The 25653-nt window shown below is 33.7% G+C and overlaps 2 protein-coding genes across 6 annotated transcripts in view; both read left to right on the top strand.

Moving 5' to 3' along the window:
- Window positions 1-25653, top strand: part of RABGAP1L (RAB GTPase activating protein 1 like) — a 671327-nt gene that overhangs the window by 228141 nt on the left and 417533 nt on the right. The window lies entirely within an intron of this gene.
- On the top strand, window positions 12313-18791 carry GPR52 (G protein-coupled receptor 52). Its single transcript, XM_043922785.1, has 2 exons — window positions 12313-14513; window positions 15615-18791. The coding sequence occupies exon 2, from the start codon at window positions 15837-15839 to the stop codon at window positions 16920-16922; it is 1086 nt and encodes a 361-aa protein (XP_043778720.1). The 5' UTR covers window positions 12313-14513; window positions 15615-15836; the 3' UTR covers window positions 16923-18791.

The following is a 25653-nucleotide window of genomic DNA, read 5'->3' on the forward strand; positions in this document are numbered from 1 at the left end:
CTTTCTTCTCTCATTTCCAGTAGCGTTTGACTAAGACGTGAAAAGCATTCTGTGTTCAGAATTCTCCACAAAGTTGAATTCTTGTGAAAAGCCCCCCAAATATAAGGAGTAAATTAGACATAACCTAATATTTTTTATTTTTAATAGATTAAAAAAGTAAATAAAGCACAATAGAAGCAAGCACCTTAGTCTGATTGTCCTTTTCACAGTTTTATGTTAATGGTGGGGTGTAGACCAATGTTTTCCGTAAATATAGTTAACCCTCATGTTCACTAGTAATTGACATTTTCCTCTTGATACTGCTCATGTTAGTTAAACTCATTTTATGCGCAGTTGAAATTGATAAATGTAAAGACATTCCATAAATATTGGGTAAATTGTTTGTCTTTTCCAAAACTTTTCTAATACCCACTTTGTGTGCAACAAAAACCTTAATTGTAGTAGTACCATTCCATACATCTAGTTTGTTAGGAAACTCAAAGGGTTAGAATTATATTTATAGTTAACTTTCATCTCCTTAGAGGGAGGAAACTTTATTGGTAGAATAGCATTTATGATTGTAATTGTTTTTGCTTGAAAGGTTTAATTTTACTGTACATTGTAATCAATTATCCACCATCATTCTCATGAAGTTCTATAAAAAATACTTTGCATTTAATACCTTTGCTCTTGAATAACACCAATAATTTCATTTTCCTTTGGGGCATACAGCTGTTTCCAGCCTACTCAGTGTCATGTCAGGGCATAAAATCATCTTGACAGAAAGTTCTAAATTATAAATAGTCTCATAATGACATTCAGCTTGGGCGGTACATTTATAAAAGGAGTTATTAAGGAAAATGTCATTCTAACCCATTACTATAACTAGAATCCTTCATACTTTTGCAGCCATCTTTTGGTACAAAAATTTGGTAAGATTTGCATATGTAAGCATTTAAACAGGATTATTAAGTTTACAAATTTAAAGATATACAAGTGATGTTGGGTAAATAGTTTCCTAAGATTTTCTAAAACTTTTCTATCACAAATACATCTTAATCATGTTTTCTCCCTGTCACAATCGCTGAAAGACTGGAGTATTAAGACTCCAAGGTTTTGATATTATTCAAATAGCATAAGCCCAGGAAGTATATTGATAAAAGAAAAAAATATATATGGTCAAAATGTATATGAGAAAAGAAAAAAGAATCAGGTTGATTTATCTCATTGTTATAAGCAACTTCAGAATATTGGGTATTGAATAAAATTCTGTAAACACTTTTTTTTCTAGTGTAAATGTTCACTATTAATTACTTAGGATTAGTGTTCTGACTTCTAAATACCCAGTTAATTCTACCCTACTGACACATTTAAATCTTATGAGAATCTACTTTTAATCCAAAGCATAGTTTTCTTTAAGCAAAACTACACTTTTTAAAAAAAATCTGTAACTTTTAAATAACTGTATTTCTATAAATCATCTTTATATTTTATACTGCTTGTGTATCAGGCTATTTTAGCACCTGAAGGTAAGGATAGTTAAGAGACAGTGAATGGGAAAACCAGAGGGTTGTAACATTTGTAACATGAGTTCATGTTGTACAGCTACACTTCTCAAGGTTAACCTTGTTACACTTGTCACTGTAAACATCCAAAGCACTACTGAGTTGAAGCTGGCTTTGTGAAGGTGTCAGTGTTAGATTAATAGGACATTTAATCACATACACACACACACACTCTCTCTCTCTCTCTCTTTCTCTCTCTGTCTCTCTGTGTATGTGTGTGCTCAGTGGTAAAGAATCTGCCTGCCAATGCAGGAGATGCAGGTTTGATCCCCAGGTCGGTGAGATCCCCTAAAGAAGGAGATGGCAACCCACTCTAGTATTCTTGTCTGAGAAATCTCATGAACAGAAGAGCCTGGCAGGCTATAGTAAATGAGGTCTCAAAGAGTTGGACACGACTTTGTGACTAAAAAGCAACAAAATACACGACTCTGTGAGTAACAAACAACAAAATATATAAATAAGTACATACATGCATATGTGTGTGGGTGTGTGTGTGTATAATGAATGTCTATAAATACATAGACGTTCATTTTACTTAAAGTCTTATCCCTCAACACAGGAGTTTGTAAACATTGTTGCTTGTCGCTGCTTAGGGGGCCCCAAATTATCCAACCACCCTGCTGATCCCTATTTCAATCTTCTAATTCAGTTTTTAATCACATTTTCTTCTTTGATCTCAAATCCTTCTCAATAGAGACATTTTCTTATAAGCTTCTGCCAGTTTAGCAACATTTATTCATCTTTTAGTCATTTCTTGAAAACAGCGTAATAGGTTTATTCTTCCCTTTCTCAGTTTTTGTCTCTTAAAAGTGATTTCTGTCAGAGGTTCAATATTCTGAGATGTTCTCTATGCTACCTAATCACTTTAGCCACTTAGCTTTGAAACTGCCTGGTGAAAAATAAAGTTGTGCTGGAAAATGTAGGTCAGTTCGTTTGATTTCTCGTTTTGCTTGTTCCCCCATAACATGACCCAAGGATGATGAGACAGTATAATGTTTTTAGCTTTCTTTTGAAAAGCTTTATATGGATGAGTTTAAGCTACCATAATTTATGATATTTTAAGAGAATTCTGCTGTTTGTTCTAGATTAAAATTAGTTGCTCAGTTGTGTCCGGCTCTTTGCAACTCCATGGACTCTTTGCAACCTGCTAGATTAGAATCCACACTTATAAATAATTTTTATGTTGATATTTAGCAAGAGGGGAATGCAAATCACTTAATTTGATTTATTTAGAACATACTATTACCTAAGGAAAAGGCAACCCACTCGAATATTCCTGCCTGGGAAATCCCATGGACAGAGGAGCCTGGCAGGGTACAGACCATGGGGTCGCAGAGTCGGACACGACTGAGCCATTAACACTTTCTGTAATATGCCAGGCACTGTGCTTGCCGCTCAGAGTAACAGTGGTGAAAGATATTTTCAGAGGAGCTTATAACCTAGTGAAGAAGATGGTTATTTTTTGGTTGGTGAATTAAATTGACACGTAAATAATTTTTTGTTCCTACAACAGAATCTTAATGACCTTAATACATCCCTGGTCTGAGGGTTTTCGTTTCACTCCTATCTGTGAATTTTTTCTCTTTCATCATATTTTTAATGTGATCTTGAGTAAGCCATAAAATATATTTATAAAGTCAGCAGTGATGTCTGTTGATAAAGCATTTTGAAATCTTTGGGGGTGGGGAGTTCTGGATCAACAGAAATATTATCCTTTCAACAAATTTGTTCTGAGTATATATGATTGAGGCACTGTGTGCCAGGCTTAAAGAAAAATGAGATGATAGTGTAGGTCTAGGAGCTGACACTACAGTGTATGGGATGGGAATATATAACATTGTATTTCCAGCATATTCATTTTGAAGACTACGCCATTCCATTTCATGGGTAGAGAAGTCCTCAACAGTCCCCTTCTACCAGTGTTGACTATAAATATCATTTCATTATTACCTCAGTATGAATCATATGTGATATAAAATTAAACTCTTTATACTTTTATTTCTGGTGACCATAATAAGTCTAACAGAAACAATCTGTAAAATCAATAAAAATGCAAACTTACAATATTAATTTAATGTTACAGATGAGGTTATTTTCCTGAAACTAAACTGCTGGTCACAGTGTGCATGTGATCTTGACAGTTACAGTACAGATTTTCTTTGAGTTTGGCATGCTTATGGGGCCATGTGCCCTCAGATGACTCAGTTTTCCCAACACACGTTTCTGACCCACTGGAAAACTTCCTTGTACAGTGTGGTGTTAGGTCAATGTAACCTTTATTTGGTATATCATTTACATATTAAACCTCTTTATGTTCTGATTTCTTAGCCTGCACAAATTAAGAACTACTGGGCTCCAAAACAGTGGTAAACACTTTGACAGTTGTTGGCACCAGTATTGTATAACAATACTTCATTATGAGATAGTCATCAGATTATCAGAATCTACTTCTAGTAAAGCCTTTAAGATTGTTGTGGAAGTAAAAACTGAAAATTAAAAGATATTATTGAATACTCATGGGACCCAAAAGATAACTCTCAAAGATTCATTAGACTCCAGTTTGAGAAATTTTATAAAATGTATAATGTATACATACACATAGACACTATATATTTGGCATAAATGAATAGAAGTCTAAACAGCTGTTATACAAGTCATGATACAGGCACTGCGTGGATATAAATTACTACATTTTTAAATCAAATTAACTGTTGAATAATTTATTTTGTACATACAATCTAAGCACTTAATACAACTCTGTGACTTTAGGTTTTTTTCCTGGTGTTTTTGTTTGTGTTTTTTTCATAAAAATTATAAAAATAAGATTTTGTTGGATGATACTAATAAACATGGATTCAGAATAAAGCAAGTTATTACAAATCATTCATATAAAGGATCATATCATTTATTTTTAATAGAAAGCAATAGAATTGTATTGGCCTCAGGATCAAAATAGTACCAGTCATCACTAGTTATTCTCTTTACTGGGTAAGGTAGATAAGGAAATGTTTGTGTATGTATGTTTGTGTGTGTGTGTGTGTGTGTGTGTATTATATGTAACAGGAGGCTTTGCTAATCAGCAGTCACACCAACAATCCCTTTCTAGGTCTAAGATATTCCTATCTCCCACTGAACCAAGTCTGAACTTCTCAAATCTTTATCAGTAGCTCACAAGATAAATCACTGCTTGTTTAAAAATAAGCTGATGGTTTTAAGGTGAAAATACTAAAATGCAGATGGATACAAATAAAACACGGGAATCAAGAAGTGTGTTCCCAGCCAGTTCTCTTCCATCCATAAATGCTGGAGAGATGTTCTGTGTTAGCACCAAATGTTACTATATTTGTTACCTGTATCTTGGTCATTAGTTATCAGAAAGGAACATACAAAGCTATGAAAGTAAAGATGTGTCTTTATTTAAGCATATAAATCTATAGTTTTAATTTCTTAATCTGAGCTTCGCTGAGAACAAACAAGAAATTTATGTTACCTCGTGGTTTAAATTCTTTGAGGATCTTACCACTGATTAGAGGACCTTTATGAATTTTCTCTTGATAATTTCATTATGTTCCTTCATTGCACTTTACATTTCAATGGTGGCAACCTGTTTTAGTTCTTCTGTACTATACAGTGAACTCTATGAAAGAAAGTCCTAGAACTTTTCATAATACCAAATATGCAATAGGACTTCAATAAATTTTTAAATTAATTGAACTAATTAGATGAATCTAGGCAAAGCACTTTGGCAATGGGTAGAAATTTCCTGCACCTTTAGTGTTTTCTAGAACAGAACAGTGAAGCCCTGAGGTTAGAAACGAGTTAGAAAATCAGAAACTCCAGGTTTTGTGCCAACTCTTGTATAGTTGAATTCAATTCAACACACATTTATTGAGTAGTCATTTTCTGCTGTTCATGAAGTTTGGTAACTTGTATGGTTAGTAAAGCCACATTGTTTAATATGTATAGAATAATGAGAGAAATGTAAGGAATATAGGAAATACTTCAACTATTATGCGAGTTTGTGTGTGTTGTGTGTTTAATTTGGACTCCAGAGATAACTTGTAAAGACAAGACCATGAGTACTTCAAATTTTCTTTTGAAGACTGAGTCATAGATGTTGCATTTCAAGCCAAGTAAAGGTTTGATTATTTTATACTTCATGGCTTTTTAAAATTCCAGTTGCTATAACAACTTTGATATTTCTTTATTATTTTTAGCACTTCAGTTGCCATAACAATAAGATATCTTAAAAAATAGCAATTTTCTTTTATAAGGGAGAAATCTCTTTCAATTAAAAATGAATTAGAATCAACATTTTTTCCTATAATGTGAACCCATAATTTAAAATGATATTGTGCTGTTCTATTTTCATATAATTTTAACAGACTTTCCCCGGAAATGTTTTAAGGTTTAACTTTTCCTTCTGTGTCTTTATTGTACAAAAATTAAAGGGAAGTGACTGTATTGAGCCCATTCTGAGAGATAATATTAATACTTAATGGCATTTCATTGATATAAAAATTAAATTTCCAGATCTGTTGTTATATAAAGTAAGAAAAGAACATGAATGATTGATAGCTCTTATGTGAAAGTTGTAAGAAAGCTTGGAAATTTCCTTTTTCCCTGTGTTGTTTCAGTGTATTTATTATGTCTATTGCCATACTAAAATAGGTACCACTTCACTTACCTGGAAATAACTGACAGTGCAGACCTGAGCTATGACACTTTATTCATAGAGCAGTACTTCTGTTTATTGTTGGAGGAAAAAATTCTTATAAGTTTAGTTTCTGATATTTAATCCTCTAGAAAATTGAAGATAGCAAGTTAAAAGAAGGAGGAAGAATACTGCTGTATTTATATATAAAAATATAGGAAACTATATATTCTTTTCTGTGCAAATAGAATCAGAAGATATAAGGATGCATATATACAATTTATGTATTCTCTTATAGGTACCTAATTGCTTGTAAAAATTAAACAAGTTTCTCTTGATTCAGTATACATGTATATTGAATCCAAATTTTGATTTGTGTTATGAGATAGTATTCTAATTGACATTAACAGTGATGATCCCAGCCTACTAGGCAAACATTAAATTATGTTCAGAATTCTCAATTTATTAGTAAGAAGGCAGAGAAGTGGGTGATCCATCTTATAAAGATTTAAGTGTAAAATTGGATAAAGTAAAACAAAATTTTAAAAATTAAAAAAAATATATTTATCTGGGAATTGCAGGATCCTTGTAACTGAGATTTTTATGGACCAGGGTTTGGTAATTTTTATATTACCGTGTTGCTAATCACATGAATTTTCTAAGATGTGTGGTCAGGTTCAGATAATGGATAATTAAGAATATATTTTTAATGTATATTATATTTTAATGTATATTTAATGTATATTTTAAGAATATATTTTTTAAAAGGACTGTGAGAGAGATGGCAACTCAAGAGAAAAGTGAGTATTGTTTTTAATTCTGTAATCTCAACAGGTTACTGTGGGCATGGTTTCTTAGGGAAAAATGACTAAACAAAAAGCCTGTTGATAGTGAAGAATATGTTTAACTTCATCATCAGTGAGAATGGAGTGAACTACCCTTATGTGCTTTTTCAGGTTTACTTTTAATTCCTAATTTTCATAACCAACTTTAAAAAATTTAAATATTATCTCAGTTTTACATATGGAAACTGAGATACATGAAGAAAAGGACATAGCTAAGGCCTTATGGTTATTAAGTGCTGTAGCCAGTGCCAACCCTTCTGTCTCATTCTAAAGCCTATATTTTCTTCACTAACTCACAGTCTTCAAACTAAATAGATGTTTATTAAAAATAATAACATAACTTGGAGAAATGGGAGGGAAGATCATACTGTACATGGTTTTATTTTATTGCTTGCATACTGCTTTTGACCAATTAATTTGATTTTAATTATATATTTGAGTGTTTCCCCCACTGAGTTAAACATGTCCATTTTTGTCCATTTTCCTTTGTGACTGATACAAATAATGGATTGTCTCAAAGGTTTTGCTTTCTCAGCCAGCTGTCTGAGATGCTAGCTAGCTAGAGCAGTCTCAGAGTGTCGTATAACTGGCATTTAATGAGAAGCCTTTTGTCACTCAGTGTCTCACTTGCATCTGGACTGTTGTGTCTGTGAGTACAAACAGTGAGCAATGAGTCAGGTATAATGATTGAGAGAGTGTGAAGGTAGACACGGGCTAAATGTACTTATTCTGTCCAGCAGTTTCTGTTCTTTCAGACATTTCAGTAGCCTATTTATTCTTAATGGGACATGGCTTTGGAGAATTCTGGTGTTTTTCTTTTTCAACATCAATGTATACAATTTCCTGGCAATGCCTTAAAATGCACTCAAGTAATTTAGGTCTCTAATTTGATGGCTTTGCACCAAAATGGGAGCACTTGAAAAAAAGCAAGTGTAATCATCTTATCATTCTCTTCAGCTATAACTTACATACACAGTAAACACGCACACATACACCCCCCTCAGCAGCCGTGTTCTGATTTCTTTCATCAAAGTTTTTCCTGTTGCAGAACTTCATTGTATGGGCAGTTTTGGGCTCTGTTCTTTTAAGTCATCTGTTTGCTTATCCTTATGCCAATCTTAATTATTGTGGCTTTATAATAAGTTTTGAAATCAGGTTGTGCCAGTCTTCCAAATTTTTTCTAATCCTTCCCTTAGATTGTTTTTGCTGTCCTAGGTCCTTTGTGTTTATATATAAATTTTAGAATCAACTTCTTAGTTTGTCAAAAACCTCCTTGGATTTGAATTGGAATAGCAATACATCTGTAGATCAGTTTGAGAAAAATTAATATTTGTAACAATATTGAGTCTTCTAATTTGTAAAGATTATATATCTCTCCATTTACTTAGGACCTTTTAATTTTTTTCAGTGACATTTCGTATTTTTTAGGGTAGAGGACACACATGTCTTTTGTTAAGTTTATTCATATTTTCAGTGTTTTGATGCTGTTGTAAATAGCTTATTGTTTTAAAATTTCATTTATTGTTTCAAGTGTATAGAAATGCAGTGATTTTTGTATATTAACATTGTTTCTGAAAAAATTTACTCATTAGTTCTGATGGGCTTTTGGGGGTGGATCTTTGGGGGTCTTTCTTACATGTACAGTCATGTCTTTCTTTTTTTTTTTTTTTTTTTTTAATTTTTTTATTAGTTGGAGGAGTCATGTCTTTCTTTTCCTTTATCACTAAACTATCTGTCATGCCTGTTGTACTGGCCGAGACTTCCAGAATATTGTGCATGGACGTGGTGAGAGCAGACATCTTTGCCTTGTTTCCAGTTTTAAAAGGAAAGCATTTACTCTCTCACTATTAAGCATTATGTTAGCCGTGGTCTTTCCCATACAGTATCTTTGTCAGTTTGAGGAAATTTTTTTCTGTAGTACCACTAACATTTGTTAATATTTTTAATAGCTAATAACTTGCCTCATAATAAAATGAAGTTAATTTATAAGCTTGTTTTCTGCTCTTGAAGGGTCACAAAATCAGTGGATTCTAAGATGTCCCACTTTATATTCTTTTTTTTTTTTCTATTGGTGCTTAGACCAAGTTGCTTTGATACTACATTTGATAGTACATTTAAAATACATTTATACTATATTTTGCAGCATTTTTTTATTCTTAAAATGATAATAATCATTATCTCTTGTTAGATAGGATTTTTCTTTTTCTTTTTTTTTTTTTTTTAGATAGGATTTTTCAAAGTGGCAGTCAAGTATGCATATTGAATTGGATTTAGGTAGAGGTATAGATGAATAATGGGCTTCCCTGGTAGCTCAGTTGGTAAAGAATCAGTCTGCAATGCAGGAGATCCTGGTTTGATTCCTGGGTCAGGAAGATCCGCTGGAGAAGGGATAGGCTACCCCGTCCAGTATTCTGGCCTGGAGAATTCCATGGACTGTATATGGTTGCTTTCAAACTGTAGTGATTTGAAAAGAGGCCCCTATAGTCCATGGGGTTGCAAAGAGTTGGACTCGATTAAACAACTTTAATAAATAAATAAATGAATAATACTGCCCTTAATTTGAATATATTAGGAGGGATGGATTATATATATATATATCTGAATTAACTAAAATAATGTTATAATCAGCAGCAGGTATAAATATCCTGTGGCAAGTAGGGAATATAGCAAATATGTGTGGGATGAGGAAAGGGTGGAGTGGGAGCAGGTAGAGCCAGTTTGGTGGTGGTGGTGGTGGTTTAATCAGTAAGTCGAGTCTGACTCTTGCGACCCCGTGGGCTGAGGCTCTCCAGGCTCCTCTGTCTATAGGATTTTCCAGGGAAGAATACTGGAGTGGGTGCCATTTCCTTCTCTAGGAGCCTAATTAGCTAATCCTAAATAATAGAAAAGAGAAGTTAGATTGAATAGATACACAGAGATCAGATTTTGTAGGACCTGTTAGAATTGTATACTAAGGGCAGTATGAAATGACTGAGCATGATACCATCTAGTTTGCATTTTGAAAAGAGTATTCTGTCTGTTTTGCCCATAGTGGTTTGAAAAGAGGCCACAGACCACATGGGAAGACCAGATTGAAAGCCTCTGTAGTAGTCTACACACACGATGATGGCTAGCTGGCTTAGGGTAGTGCCAGTGGAGGTGGAGAAAAGTTAATAGGTGGGGAGGAATAGTTGAAGAAATGAGTAAATTCTGAGTCCATACACCTTTTTGTATCTTTTAAAAATAAGCTTAAAAAACTTTTTATATTATCTTCTGTTCCCCACCCCCCACAGTATTGGTTTTGCATTTCTCCCTGATAATCATTGCCTACTGTTTATGCTGTTTACCACCAGTGGCTAATGGTTCTCTCTTCTTTTGCTGTTTAACCCCTATTGAGTAGTTGCTTGAGTTGCTTAGATGTCTAATGAAATATTGATTCATATTTGAATTTTATATGTGCAAAGGTTGAACATATAAAACATATATAAGGTATGAATGAAAAATTAAACATCTGTGATGTATCATCTCAAGAAGTTCTAACTTTTAGCTGTTAGAAGTAATTCTGAAGTAATCCCAAATGATGATTCCTCTTAGATATTTCCCAGCCAGTGTTCATAAGTTGAAAGGAGAGGGGGGTGGTTGATAATGACTAATAAGAATGGCAGTAATAAAACATCTAATGACCCTTAAAATGAAGAGAATTATGCATAATATAAAAACAGAGTGCTTTATGCAATGAGCTGTGTAAATATATGCTATTAGTGCTGTTATTATTAGAGCTTCACTTTATAAATTAGTTTCTCTTATAATCAGTTCACAAAAAAAGAATAGAAGGAAAGGAAAGTGAGGGACTAGTAGTAAGCGTCAGTCTCAGGAAAGAAGAAAATTACCTTGTCAGAACTCCTGAAGCTGTTTTTTTAAGTTGGTAGAAGAAAAGAAGGAAGCTTGGTGGGTCAAAGCTATTGCTCCTTGAACTCTCCCTCCCATATTATCATATACCTTTGACAGCATATACAACTAGGAACTATTTATATTTTTCTTAGACTTAAGTCTCTACCAGTGATTATTTGTTGGAAATAAATGGGTCAAAGTGATCTAGTGTTTGAATATCTGTAAGTGACATTTTGGTTGTTTCTCTGATTTTTTAAAAATATTATGATTCAAAACTTGAAAAATAATGTATAATGTATACTTTTGAAATGATTATTTTAAAGATTTTTTTTCTATTTTCATGACTTTATTTGTCACATACAGGTTGCTTAAGCTTAAGTAAGTCACATATCTTCTTCCCTTCTGTTTTCTCATCTACAAAGTGAGAAAAAACAATCCTATAATCCTGCCTGCTATAAAATTGCATGAGGTTAATGTAAGTAGTTTGAAAATTACAAAGCAATAAAATCAATAGTATCTGTGGTAATCTTTGGGAGAATTTTTTGCAACTAATCTTTGTTTTATTTATTTTTTTAATTTCTTTTTTTTTTAATTTATTTATTTTAATTGGAGGCTAATTACAATATTGTATAAAGATTTTTTTTAGATGAGGCCACTTTAATAATTAGTTGCATTTTATTCTTAGTGTTTTCTTCAGAAACCTTCATATTTAACTCTTTATGTGGAATGTAGGACCTGTCTACAGTCATTAATATTTATCATCTATAATTTTTAGTTTGAATATTTATTATTATTGTGAAAGAAAGTTTTAGTTAAGTCGAATCTTGTTTGTTTTCATGTTTTTATGTGTCCCTAAAAGTCAAAATGCTTCCCTGTAAAATAGAACTTTTCTAGCCTTTTGTATTAATTTCTCATTTAAATGCCTTCTCTGCAATCACCCTCTGTGTTTTGTCAGTCTTTTAACCTTCTTTAAGCTTTCAGTGACTAGGTCAACGATCTCTCTTGGTAAATGTCACATTGTACTTGAAAGTATGTGGGTTATTTTCAAATAGCTTTTGATATTGGTTTCTAACATAATTCCACAGTGATAAGAGAACAGACTTTGTATAATTGCAGTACCTTTAGACCATGAAATTTTTGCACCTTGTTTTATGTCCCTACGTATGTTTCAGTGTCTTCTGGTTTATAGTCTATGGGAACTTTTTTACCTTGCTATTGTGTGAAAATTGTATATATCTTAATTATGTTGAATAGGTTCATACTGCTTTTCAGATCTACTATATACTTCTGCTTTTTAATTTTTTCTGTTACTTTTTGATAGTTTGATATTGAAATGCCAATTAAAAATTAATTTACTTAAAAATTAGTTGTAATATAGAGTAGAACTGTATGTGACTTTTTTCTGTCTTTTCTAAGTTTCTGGTAAATGTGTCATCATACTTTCATAATTTAAAAATATATGCAAATTTTACTTTCAAACATCAGTATGGTACTCATTCTAAGATTGTTATTCTAACTTATAAATTTTTCTGATAATGAGAAATGTGGTTTCTTAATTTCACCTAACTTCATGAAGATTTTAGCAATGATATGGTCTTCCTGATAGTTAAAAATGAAGGAAAAAATAGGGTCCTGTGGTTTAGAAATCATTTTTTGAAATCCGAAAATAATTGTTCTTAGACATTTTCTTAATAGCTGCTCTAAGTGGAAAACAGAGGGAATGAGGGAGGGGTTCATCAAAATGGTTTTAAGAATGACAGTTTTGACCTGTTTCCTTCCTAGTTTCATGACTGTTAGTAAGCAAATTATACTTACCTTCTCTAGGTACCCACTCTCTTCCTTTGGAAGATGATAATGATGGGTATCTACTTCATATGGGTTTAGTATTTTTACTGAGAAAAAATGTAAAGCATATAGCATAATGTTTGGCACATAGAATATGCTCTAAATGTTGGTTATCTGTTTTCATCTTAAATTTCCTGATTGAATTCTGAAATAATGTATAAATTAATTCTAAATCACTTTTAAGAAAGTTGCTGACCCTGTAAGAAATATTTTTAAAATTGGGAATGTTTGTCTATAGTAAGTCAAAATAAGTGGAAATGGTTTTAAACATCCATTATATAAATGAGCTTATAAATTAGCTTTTCTCTGACTTGGGTATGAATAGCTCAAGAAATATGTGAATAAGTTCTTTGACTCTTTAATTCTTTTTTCTATTAGGATAAAAAGTGAACTAAGCAGTCATTCTGTTTATTTCTAATGTCCACTCTTCTGAGGTCATATTTGACCTTAAATAGTCCAGCAAGTAGATTTTAGTATAGAGGTATTAGTTCCAGTGCTTTGTACAGTTAAATACATCGGATTCAGCAGTTTAGTGTGGGTGTGGCAGAGGTTGGGGAGATTATAAAGTAACTTCTATTAATCAAAATATAATATATTTTAGAGAGTAAAAATAGTTGCTCTGTCACTTGAGTTCATGAAGACTTAGATGATTTTTAATAATTAATAAGTTTTTTCTGCCAATGAGCATTAGATTACTGCTGACTTTTTAGTGTCATAGTACCTTGTGGTAGTTTCTCTACAGGGTTTAAAGGTGCATCCTGGGGTCTTTTTCCTGTCCTGCTCATAGAAAACGATCTTTACACATGCTATAAGGACAATACCTCTAGAAATTCATACATGTCATTAATATGTTATAAGGATCGGTCAGTTCCATTGTCTTCTTTTGTCAATCTTGATCGGAGCTTGCCGAGTTTAAGTCTATAAGCCTGCATGTGCCTGGCAACTGTTACCTAGTGACAGTTTCAGCTGCAGTGGCCATTGGCTGTGCTGTTGATTGGGGCAGGAGGACCGAGTCACCTTTCTGATGGTGAGTTCTTCTGCATCAGCTCAGGGTGAGGAGGAGGAGGAGCAGGGCTTCGGCTCAGGTGCAGGAAGTGATACTGAGAGATTGTGAAGAATATACTGACAGCATCTCGGTAACTGCATCACAGTAAATTGGACTTCTGAATCAAGCAGCCCAGCCAAGCAGCTGATAAGAGTGAATGTAGGTGAGAAGCATTGTTTTATTCCTGTAACAAGAGAACTATTTTCTGCTAAGTGAGACTAGGAGTGTACAAGGAGGAATATCCTGTGGATATTATTATGAAAGAAGAAAGACTTCCCTGAATGACCTGGTGGTGCACAAGAAAATAACTTTGAGAAGAATGCTTTCTATTAAGCTCCTGCATTGTTCCTGAAGGAAATGTTTTTATTTCTAATGCATGTTATTTCTTCAAAAGGTATGATAACAAAGACTGACAGGAGACTCTCTGAAATGCCTGTACTTTAAAAAAGACTTTTGACAAATGCTAACCTGATATCAGAATGACCTTGGAAGCCTTTTGGATGGATTCTATCCTGCCACTCTTTCAGTATTTCAAACTCTAGGATTTAAACTCATCTCGATGCTTTAGAAGTATTTTAAAACAAGAACATCTTATAACCTACCTAATGGCCCCTGTACTAATTGAGCACTTGCTCAAAATAGAGTACAGAAATAGAAGAGACATTTTCTTAACATATGGCTGCTATAGAACTGCAAATATAACAGACAAGGTAATATTTTACTTTGAAAAGATTTAGTCGAAGTAATGATTAAATGTATTAATCATTTAATGAAAACAGAAAAGATGCAGCAGTATAGACTATAAAGCCTACTAGAAATACTTAAATAATGACAGCATTTCTAGTCAGAAGTTCAGAGCATATAGGAAAGTTTCTATTGTCTAGATTTTATATATATTTATATATATTTGTGAGAGATAGGTGTGGTTGCAAAGGTGATAAATAACTTTGAGCTGTATATTTTATGATCGTCCATTATAAGAGAAGGTGGCGTATCAGATAATGAAGGTTATTTTCAGTTATTGATGCTGAACTTAATAGCAAAAATGATTTTGTTTTCCTTTTGAAAAGGAAAAGATGTAAATTACAGTGCTGATGGTAGCATCATTAACTGTAATGGAGTAAAACTGTTTTCATCTGAATGCTTAAAAAATGCATGCAGAATTAAAACTTTAGAAGTTTGTTTTTCTATTTTGTCAGTGTTGACCCATTGTGTATTATCTTCCTTATCGGAAATATGCTTTTTTTTTCCTCTCATGAGAGTTATAGGGCAGTCTGGAGTCTGTTACCTCTCTTCTGCTCCTTTGTGCCCCAATAGAGATGAATCTTTTAGAATTAATCTTGTTGGAGAAGGGGATTCTTAGCTTTTGAGATAAAAGAAAGAGAAATGGATCATAAAGTTGACCCACCAGCATCAAACCCTGAACTGAGCCCAAAGACACAATTTAGCCCAATGAACTTTTTCTTAGCTTTCCAACCAAATTTGTGATTTTAATTATTTAAGTTCTAAAATTTGAATCCATTTCTCCTGACAGATGAAACAGGAATCCTTAGACTATTTAAGACTTTTTTTTTCCCTCCTCGTTCTTCCTAGTTGATCCCTAAGAAACTACCTTTCTGAAGAGAACTAATGGCCCACAAGAGCTTTTCTTTCCTTGGCAATTGCTTTTTTCCTTTTACAGATTTAATTTTTCATAGTGCAAGGTATTATTAAGAAGTCCATTTTCTCTAGAAGTGCCTTGTGTCTGCAAAAAGTTATTTGAAAGCACCGGAGGAAGCTAATTGGTGACCTGTTTTTCACCTCCTTTCTAGCTTATTCCTCTTCCTTCCCCCCCAAAGCTGAGGTGTGTTACTGCTGCACCGAGGCTGATGAAGAGACTTGAGTACAACTCCCCGGGATGCTCAGCTGTGACAGAAGCACTGCCACTGTCTGCCGAAGCTGATGCTGAGACACTCATGGGCAGAGTTTAGCAGATGCTAGGCAGGGCACCTGCTCGCTGTAGCTAGGGCTGCAGGTCCTTTTAATTCCAAGCCATGAATGATTCCAGGTGGACTGAATGGAGGATCCTGAACATGAGCAGTGGCATTTTGAATGTGTCTGAACGTCACTCCTGCCCACTTGGATTTGGCCACTACAGTGCGGTGGACGTATGCATCTTCGAGACAGTTGTCATTGTCTTGCTGACATTTCTCATCATTGCTGGGAATTTAACGGTCATCTTTGTTTTTCACTGTGCTCCACTGTTACACCACTATACGACCAGCTATTTCATTCAAACAATGGCATATGCTGATCTTTTTGTTGGAGTTAGCTGCTTGGTTCCTACTCTCTCACTTCTCCACTACTCCACAGGTATCCACGAGTCACTGACTTGCCAGGTTTTTGGATATATCATCTCAGTCCTGAAAAGTGTTTCTATGGCATGTCTTGCCTGCATCAGTGTGGATCGCTATCTTGCCATCACCAAGCCTCTGTCCTACAATCAACTGGTCACCCCATGTCGCCTGAGAATTTGCATCATTTTGATCTGGATCTACTCTTGCCTAATTTTCTTGCCTTCCTTTTTTGGCTGGGGGAAACCTGGTTACCACGGTGACATTTTTGAATGGTGTGCCACCTCTTGGCTCACCAGTGCCTATTTTACCGGCTTTATTGTTTGTTTACTTTATGCCCCTGCTGCCTTGGTTGTCTGCTTCACTTACTTCCACATTTTCAAAATTTGCCGGCAGCACACCAAAGAGATAAATGACCGGAGAGCCCGATTCCCGAGCCATGAGGCGGCTGCCTCCGGAGAGGCCGGGCATAGCCCTGATCGTCGCTACGCCATGGTTTTGTTTCGGATAACCAGTGTGTTTTACATGCTGTGGCTCCCTTACATCATCTACTTTCTTCTAGAAAGCTCCCGGGTCTTGGACAATCCAACACTGTCCTTCCTAACCACCTGGCTGGCTATAAGTAATAGTTTTTGTAACTGTGTTATATACAGCCTCTCCAACAGTGTTTTCCGGCTAGGCCTCCGAAGACTGTCTGAGACAATGTGTATGTCTTGTATGTGTGTCAAGGATCAGGAAGCACGAGACCCCAAACCTAGGAAACGGGCTAACTCCTGCTCCATCTGAAGAAAACGCCACAGTAAATCACATGTAATCTGACAGTAGTTTTGGATTGTATTCTTGCTTCATCTGGAAATTTGCCACTAGAGAAATATTTACTTGAATAGTTGACTATGAGAGGAAGGACTAAAAGTTTCTTTTTTTTTTTTTTTCTTTTTCATGTGAAAAAAAAAAAAAAAAACACCTAAAGATATATAGAGGGTAATCTCATGAGATAATTGTAGTGTGTGAGTATAAATATGCAGTACTAGGAAAAGTGAAGCTCTGAGGATGGAAAAGTACCTCAGATCTTCCACAGGGCATGAGCGAAGCCCCTGGCATCTTGTCTGTCTTTCTGACTGGGCTCTCTCCTCTGTCTCTGCCTCTCATTCTCTCTCTCTCTCTGTCTCTCTCACTCTCTCCTGTGTCTTTGGAAATTACTTATATAAATTGCCCTTTATAGAAAAATGCTACATATTATATATGTGGTAAAGTATAACCTTTTGCATCAAAGTGTACTTCTAAACTCACTAATCTGCAATCCCTAAAAGGTCCCTCCATGGAGGATACATAGCAAGCATTGTATTTTATTACCTGCCACACAACCCTTTTGCTTGTGTTTTTATACCTGTAGCACAAATTTCTGCAGTGAAGAAAAAGAAACAGTTTTTTTTTGTTTGTTTCTTCTGGGTAAATGTATGCTCCCTCCTCCTTTCTAACAGCCTGCTATTATTTTTCTTCCATTTTTCTTTATCTGCATCCTTTGGTACCTTAAGCCAGAAGTGTCTTAGCTAATGAAAGAATCTATTATATAAAAGTCATAATGTTGAATGGCTTATTCCTTCTAAAAAAGTATTCTATATATTGTTTAAAATATTGTGTTAAGTATTTTTTAATGGCTTTGGGAAACATTTTTATTTGGTTTCTTTTGAAATAATACATGTGCCCAAAGTGGTGTCCTTTTTGGGGGGGCCTATAGTTAAGCTTTGTTTTTCTTTAAGATAATTCACAATGCAAATGCAGAGGACTCACTCAGAAGTGGGGTACTGCTCTTAAAGCTACTTGGTGTGTTCCACCTTTTTTTTTTTAAAGAGTAAAGTATTAACCTTTTTATGTTAAGTCTGCAGAGCTTACTGTTGTGATCCACTAATTATTTGTATGATAATGCATTTGCACATACTATATTTTTTACAACAAAGAACATGTAAATTACATTATGTGATCTGTGCCTAATGTCTTCTTAGCACACTATATAGATCAGTGTTGCTTAAATCGTCAACATTGGACAAAAATATATAAAAACTTCTTTTAAGAGAAAAATACTTTTGTTAGTTGTTAATTAGATATTTCTATTAGACCAAGCTGCATTCCTAGTGATGATGAGAATAAAGTATACTTAATTATCAAATACAGGTAAGAACTGTCAATATTTTCTTTTGTAATGATCTGTTTTCCCATTCAGAGATTAAATTAACTTATTTTTTTGTGTGCTATATGGAGTTGTGTAATACATTGTCAGGGGTTTAGATGTAGCAAAATGGCATTTGGGAAATTAATGGTGAAGCAGGTGTAAGTGCTAAAACATCTAAATCTTACCTTTTTTTTTTTTTTTTTTTTTTTTACCATAAGTTTCCTGCCAGACAGACATTTTAAAATTTATATCAAACTACTGAGTATTCTCAGCATTTTTGATTATTTTATGAAATGCATATAGTGAAATGTGCCTATGACTCTTCAAATTAGAAGCCAACCATGTTTGCACATTGGTGGTTTGACTTAAGAGGTCCTTTAGTAAAAGAAATGTCATTGTTTTATTGAGGTTGTTCTGAACCCATGTATATTTTTAAACATGTAAGAAAGGTTTAAAATAAAGAATAAAACAGTATTCTACATATTCAAAATCAGACTTTGCTTCAGTTGCTTCAGTTTAATAAAACATTTAGAATATAAGGTTACTGTTGGGAAATCAAAAATTTATTCACATTTTTGTGGTTTGGGTTGTTTACATTGATTCTCATTCCATTTGCCAGTGACATCTTGGATAAGTTGAAATGTGCCTTTTGAGTTCAGACCAGTTTAAGGAAAATAAAGCTTGAGGAAACGTAATACTAACTTTCAAGTTGACTGATATAAATAGAACCTTCAACATTGTGTGTGTTATTTGGGAATCAGATGTTGATTCCTTTAGTTTGGTATGTAAGTATAGTTAGAAAAGACTTCATACATCCTCTGTACAAAATACCTGAGGCTGTGTTTATGGCATTTTTTCTTTTTTTGCTTTTCCTCATGCTAGTTAATAATTATATGCCAGGCACTGTGAAGTTTTACATATGTGATAACTTTGAATTCTCACTGCAACCCTTGGAGATAGGTACTGTTTTTATTCCCATCCTAAAGATGGGGAAGCCAAAGAAAAGTGATTTATCCAAGGTCGGCCTCTCGGTCAGTGGTAGAGGTTCATCCACACTCACGTAACCATTTTGCTACCCTGCCTTTCCCCCATAAGGCCTTCAAACCTTGTACCTCTGTCTTTACCTTTTCCCTGCAAAGCTTGTTTGAGGTTTTTTTTTTTTCCTCACCTAAATTTTTGCTTCAGTTCTTTCCTTGTGATATCTTTTTCCTTGATCTTAAAACTCTCTTTTATTAAAGTAGCAATCTGATAAGGCCACACTTACCAGTTTAGTCTTTAATCTAACTGAAACCCTGGGGCACGACACCCCCTTGACAGTCCTTTTGTTCATTTCTGTTAAGTTTTCTTTTTTTTTTTTTTCTGTTAAGTTTTCATTGCATACCTTTTCCAAGTCTCTATAAATTTCTTAATGATTTTTTTTAAGACAAAGGGTAGAGAAGGAAAACTTTGTTATAGGCTGAAAGGAAAGCCTCTAGAAGGCAAGTCCTTGGTTTAGATTCTTCACTTATTCTAATGTTTTGTGGGCAATGTCAGGATAAGCCACTTAACTTCCTTTTAATATGTGTTTTGTAATAAGAAAACATTTATTTTGAAACTATTCTGCCTTTTTAATATGAATATGTTTTAAGAATAGAAAGCATAACCATCATTCTTACCACTATACTGTATTCAGTGGTAATTATCCAATTTGGTTATAGATCACAGCCAAACAATAATACTGTAGTCTATTTCTAAAGGTTCTATTATCTGTGGAGTTGTTTCTAAAGTTATATAGTGTCGTAAGGCTTTGTCACCTATGAGTTTGTGAAGTCTGGACTGAAACTCTGGCCCTCATAAGCTGTTTAGCCCTAGGTAAGATACTAAATGTTCCAAGTTTTCAGTTTTCTCATCTGGATCAGAAAGATCCAGAGACTTGTACCTTCCTAGTAGGCTGGATTTAAAGATTAAATGAGATAAAGCGGTCTCTGTATTCAGCATGGCTCCTGACACATACAAATCGTTCAAATTGTGGTAGCTGCTGTTTTATTGTCTTTGTAGCTGCCATATTTATTGCTATCACAAGTTAAAGATTACTGATTCTGATAAGGAAGTTTTATAACCATTTAGAGTTATATAAGATGGCATTTTTTTTTTTTTTTTTTTACCAAATCTGTTAAACTTGGATTTGGCCTAAACCCAGGCTTCCCTCATAGCTCAGGTGGTAAAGAATCTGCCTGCAGTGCAGGAGACCCAGGTTCGATTCCTGGGTCAGGAAGATCCCCTGGAGAAGGAAATGGCAACCCACTCCAGTTTTTTTGCCTGGAGAATCCCATGGACAGAGGAACCTGGCAGGCTGCAGTCTTTGGGGTTGCAAGAGTTGGACATGACTTAGCGACTAAACCACCAGATTTTTTTAAATGTAGAAAGCTTCCATAATTTCTGAAAGCTCTTTTCCCAGGAATAGTTGTTCATGAAGACACCATTGGAGATGAAAGATATCCAGCAAGCAGACGATGGGATGAGACAGGATGACTCTGAGATTAACCTCCATCCCTGGTGGCTCAGTTGGTAAAGAATCTGCCTACAATGTGGGAGATCTGGGTTTGATCCCTGGGTTGGAAGATCTCCTGGAGAAGGAAATGGCAACCTGCTGCAGTATTGTTGCCTGGAGAATTCTGTTGACAGGGAGCCTGGCGGGATACAGTCCATAGGGTCGCGAAGAGTTGGACACGACTAAGCAACTAGCACTTTATTTAACATAGTAAATACAAAAATTGTATTAGTTATATATTTAATACAACATAGTTAAACATTTTTCTTTCATCAGGTTGGCAATAGTAGGAAAGCATTGTTGACGAGTACCTTGCCATTTGTCTTTGCATTTTAGTTTTCCTCGTACACTAACATGGAATTTAAGGTATTTTGTCATAAACATGTTACCTGGAAGAAACAAAGATTATAAGTAGATTTGCTCTCTTTATATCATTCATTATATAAAATTAGAAATGAAGTCGTTGCCTTAAATGACTTTCCTCTGTCTCTCCATACCCTGGAAGGTAATCATTAGATATGAAAAAGATATAAATGTGTGATAAACAGAGGAAATTAAGATGTGGGGAATTTGCTTGTATAATGTGCTGAGCATAGCATCCTTTCTGTCCAGGAAGGACCATCACAGTGCACAGGAGCCTTTGTTACTGAGTTGATGCTTTGTTCTGATGTATAGGGTCCAATAGTTGCTCCTTTCCCTGAGTAAAACTTTAAGATTAGGAAGGATGTGTAGAAAGTTGTATAATCAACAACCAAATATGTGGACATTGAGGAAAAATGATTTGAAGAGAAAAAGTAATCCTTCTTTCAGTGTTTCTTATAAATGTAAGTTTTATCCAGTGCTAGTTTTGCTCTATAATTTAAAATATTTTAACTTTGTTTAATAGTGTAAATAATTCTTTTAAAATATTAAAAGTGATGTGATTAGGTTTTCCTTCTTTATTAATATCCTGTTTAAAAATTTTTATAGTGAACCTTTACTTCTTTTATAATTGGAAAATAGTCTTGTTAAGTGTGCTGTTTAAAAACTATTTTGATGTTTCACAGTTTTGTTGATTTTTACAAGTAACATTAGCTAATTTTGTCTCAATACAATTTTCTTTTAAAGACAGTTTATGTAGTTTCTGACATGTGTAATATTTGTTAGTACATGTAAAATTTTCAGAGACATTTGATGCCTTTCTGTTTGTGATATTAGATGTTCTTGATATAATTTTGCTTCAGCACAATCATTTTTAAGTGTTATTTGCTGAATCTAAAATGGATCTCTGTTATCTACCATGTTTTTTTAAATGCATTATATTTTAAAAATGTACCACTAATGCATTTTAAAATGTATTTTTCACATCTTTAAATAACAGAAGGATGACCTTGCATTAGGGAAGTAGAGTCCAGCTTATGTGTTAGCTGCCTATTTCACAGATAGGCAAGATTCTGTTTTTAGCGTCCCCACCCCCAAAAGTCATATCTGTAACTTTTTAGTGATAACTTTTATTTTATTCTCACGTATGATTTGCTATTAAGGTGAAGAAAATCATAGTAATAAATTCAGCTGGAGATTGTTATGTCTGATGAGTGTTTAACATGAAAGGCATATGTGATATCAATATTTTCACTATCATAAATGGGATCAGATTAATTTTGGAGGTTGTAAAATTTCAAAATATACAAGTGATAAGTATCAGGAAGAAACAGTGCATAGTGATAGAATTTATTGAATGGAATTATTTCCTTAAATTCTAAAATTTCCCCAAATGCTCCTTTATACAAAATAAATCATGTTTCTCTTTTGAGTTTAGAAATCTGACTCCAATTTTATTTTATGTTTTCTGCTTAAGTAAGTGGAAATGATGTTGATGCTGGTTAAAACTACTCAAATATACTCTATGAATTCAAAGTGATGACATTATTTTCAGTGGAAGTCCCACGCATTAAAAAAATCAAGTACAAAGTATTATATGGTCTGTTCTTTAAAATTCAACATGTATCTTTGAATGCAGTGCAGACCTGTGCATTTGTCTGAGGTTATGCCTGACACAAGCAAGTGTTCATGTATATACTCTGTGTAACATACAATTTTAAAACATTTACTTATATTCCTAATAAAGTCTGAAGTTTAAAGTAGGTATTTTTAGAGTATACATTTTATATAATAAATAGCCTCATAACAATTATTTCATTTACTCCTCCACAGGTTTTGTAATTAAAAATGATATTTGTAAAATTGATACTATAAATGCTAGATTTTGCCAAGATTAAAAGATAATTTGTGAGCAATAGGTTAAAAAAATTCTAAAGTCCTTGTTTTAATTTTTTAACAAGTTAAACTGTATTAGGATTTTTCTTGTGATTATTTTGGCAAGGAAAAGTTTCAAAATTCTGTTTTTAGAATTCCTTGCCAATTGCAAATTACAATTTCTTATTTGTAAGAAAACAACTTCTGTATAATGTATATCTAGGTTTTTGTGAAATGTTCTTGCCATAAATTAGATTTTAAAATTTAAGAAAAATTACAAATAAATACGCATTTAACTTCTTGCTCTCCAAGATCTCAAAAGATTACTGGATTTTTAGGTATATTTACTTGGAGATAACCCTGGAAAAGTACATTTTGAAGATTTATATTTAGAATGTATTATTATTAAGTGGGTCTTGTAATGGCTTCTGTTATTTCAGTCATCAGCATCATTTTTCAGCCCTACTTTCTCAGTTTCTATATGTGATTTAATACTTAAAATTGAACAAAAAATTTAAATTTATTAGAGGGCTATACCTTGATATACTTTTATAGATTTTGAAGTCTAGAATATCTTGCAGTAGCATTTATTTATGGGACAAGATAAAAAGGTGTGTGCATGTGGCTATATATGTATTTGTTATACTGCTTAAAAATCACCTTCGACTCTTTTGCAACCCTATGGACTGTAGCCTGCCAGACTCTTCTGTCCATGGGAATCCCAGGTGAGAATACTGGAGTGGGTTACCATTACCTTCTCCAGGGGATCTTCCTGACCCAGGGATCAAAACCCATGTCTCCTACATTGGCAGGCAGATTCTTTACCACTGAGCCACCAGGGAAGCACCTCTTACAGACTGAGAAAAAAATCCCTGTGTTTTCATTTTGCCGTCATTTTAGAGTGTTTACTTTTGCTATAGTTAAAGGTGCACATGTTTTTTAATAGAAAACTTAGGATTTGAAGTAACATTCTTTGTTGAGATTACCAGTGATGTCTTAGTTTGGGAATGTTAATATGGGATATATTCAAATGATTGTGTGTGCATTGAGGAGATTGGAGACAAGTCTTGCCTCTCTGTTATATGTGTTAAGAAATTATTATAAAATACTGCACATTAAGTTTTGAAAAAGCTTAAAATGCTTTTGAATATGTATAATGCCCTTGGCATTATGAATTAAATGTATTCTAAAAGCTTCTGTGAGCAAACCCTATCTCATTTTACATGTAGAAATCTGAGATAAGATTTTTAAGTGACCCTCCTCACAAGATCACATAACCAAACAAAGATACTACTGACCATATATCTTGTGCAGCAGTGACTTTGCCTGTGATAAAGTTCTTGAATAATATATTTATGTATGGCTGGTGGTTGAGGGATCTGACCCTTTTTCATTGAGTAGAAAATGAGGAGTGACTTAGTTAATACAGGAAAAATTCCATATGAAGTTTTAATTGTATATTGAAGGTGGGATTTTGAGGTCATGGAAAATTTTAATGAGATGTATTCTCAGCAGTGCTAATTTCTTAAAGAAATTTCTTATCCATAGAGGGTTATAAAATTTACCTATCTTTTAAAAAACACAACAGTTTAAAAACATCTGGTGAATTTATTGAGAGATATATAGACTGAATTGAGCAGTGTTAGTTATGTATTTAAAAACTATAACCTTAAGGATGATGATGTTGTTAAGTCACTAAATCATGTCCAACTTTTTGACTCCATGGACTGCAGTACGTCAGACTTCCTGTACTTCAGTATCTCCTGGAGTTTCTTCAAACTCATGTCCATTGAGTTGGTCATGCCATCCATCCATCTTGTCCTCTGTTGCCCCTTCCCCTTAATGATGAAGAATTGTCAAAAAAAACACTAGTACACACACACACACACATACATGCTTTTGAAAAGTAAACATGTTATAGCTGTGCACTTTATGTTCTGAATATTCTTTATAATGGATTTGCAGTGTTGTTGAAGTCATAATAGGATGGTTTTTTCTAAACCTAGTGATAGAAAAGGTCTTGACATTTCTGGCTACTGTGCTTTATGAAGTGCTATGTTGTGTATAGTCTAAAAAATTGTACTCAGGGAATCAGAGAGAGCAGTCTGAATTAGTGATATTTTTACATAAAATCCTGTTAATGTATAATTCAGTTTTCTTTGAGTGAAATAATATGGTTATAGAAAAATTAAAGGAACTCTAATTAGGCTAACACAGGATTGCCTTGTAAGTGTCCTTAGATGAACTGTTTCCTTAGTTTCTAGTGTATGCATCAACTGAATATAACTGAATTTTACTGAATTGTTTGAAAAAGTTTGTTGTTTTAAACATTTAAGGTTTTTGTGAGAATTTTGATCTTTTAACTTATGGTACCCATTAAAAAGATTTGTAAGATGAGTCATTGCAAAATTCAAATTATTGAAATCTGAATTAGCCAGATATGTTTGCATTTTGTATCAGTAAAGTAGGACAATAAATATTTGTTTATGTTTTATGTGACATAAATTGTGGTTCTGCAGATACTCCTGGATGCTTTTTAAGTCCAGAGAGTAATTTATTGAATTGTGGGATGCAAGCTAAGG

This window comes from Cervus elaphus, chromosome 14 (genome assembly GCF_910594005.1).
Source record: "Cervus elaphus chromosome 14, mCerEla1.1, whole genome shotgun sequence".
Lineage (NCBI taxonomy): Eukaryota > Metazoa > Chordata > Mammalia > Artiodactyla > Cervidae > Cervus > Cervus elaphus.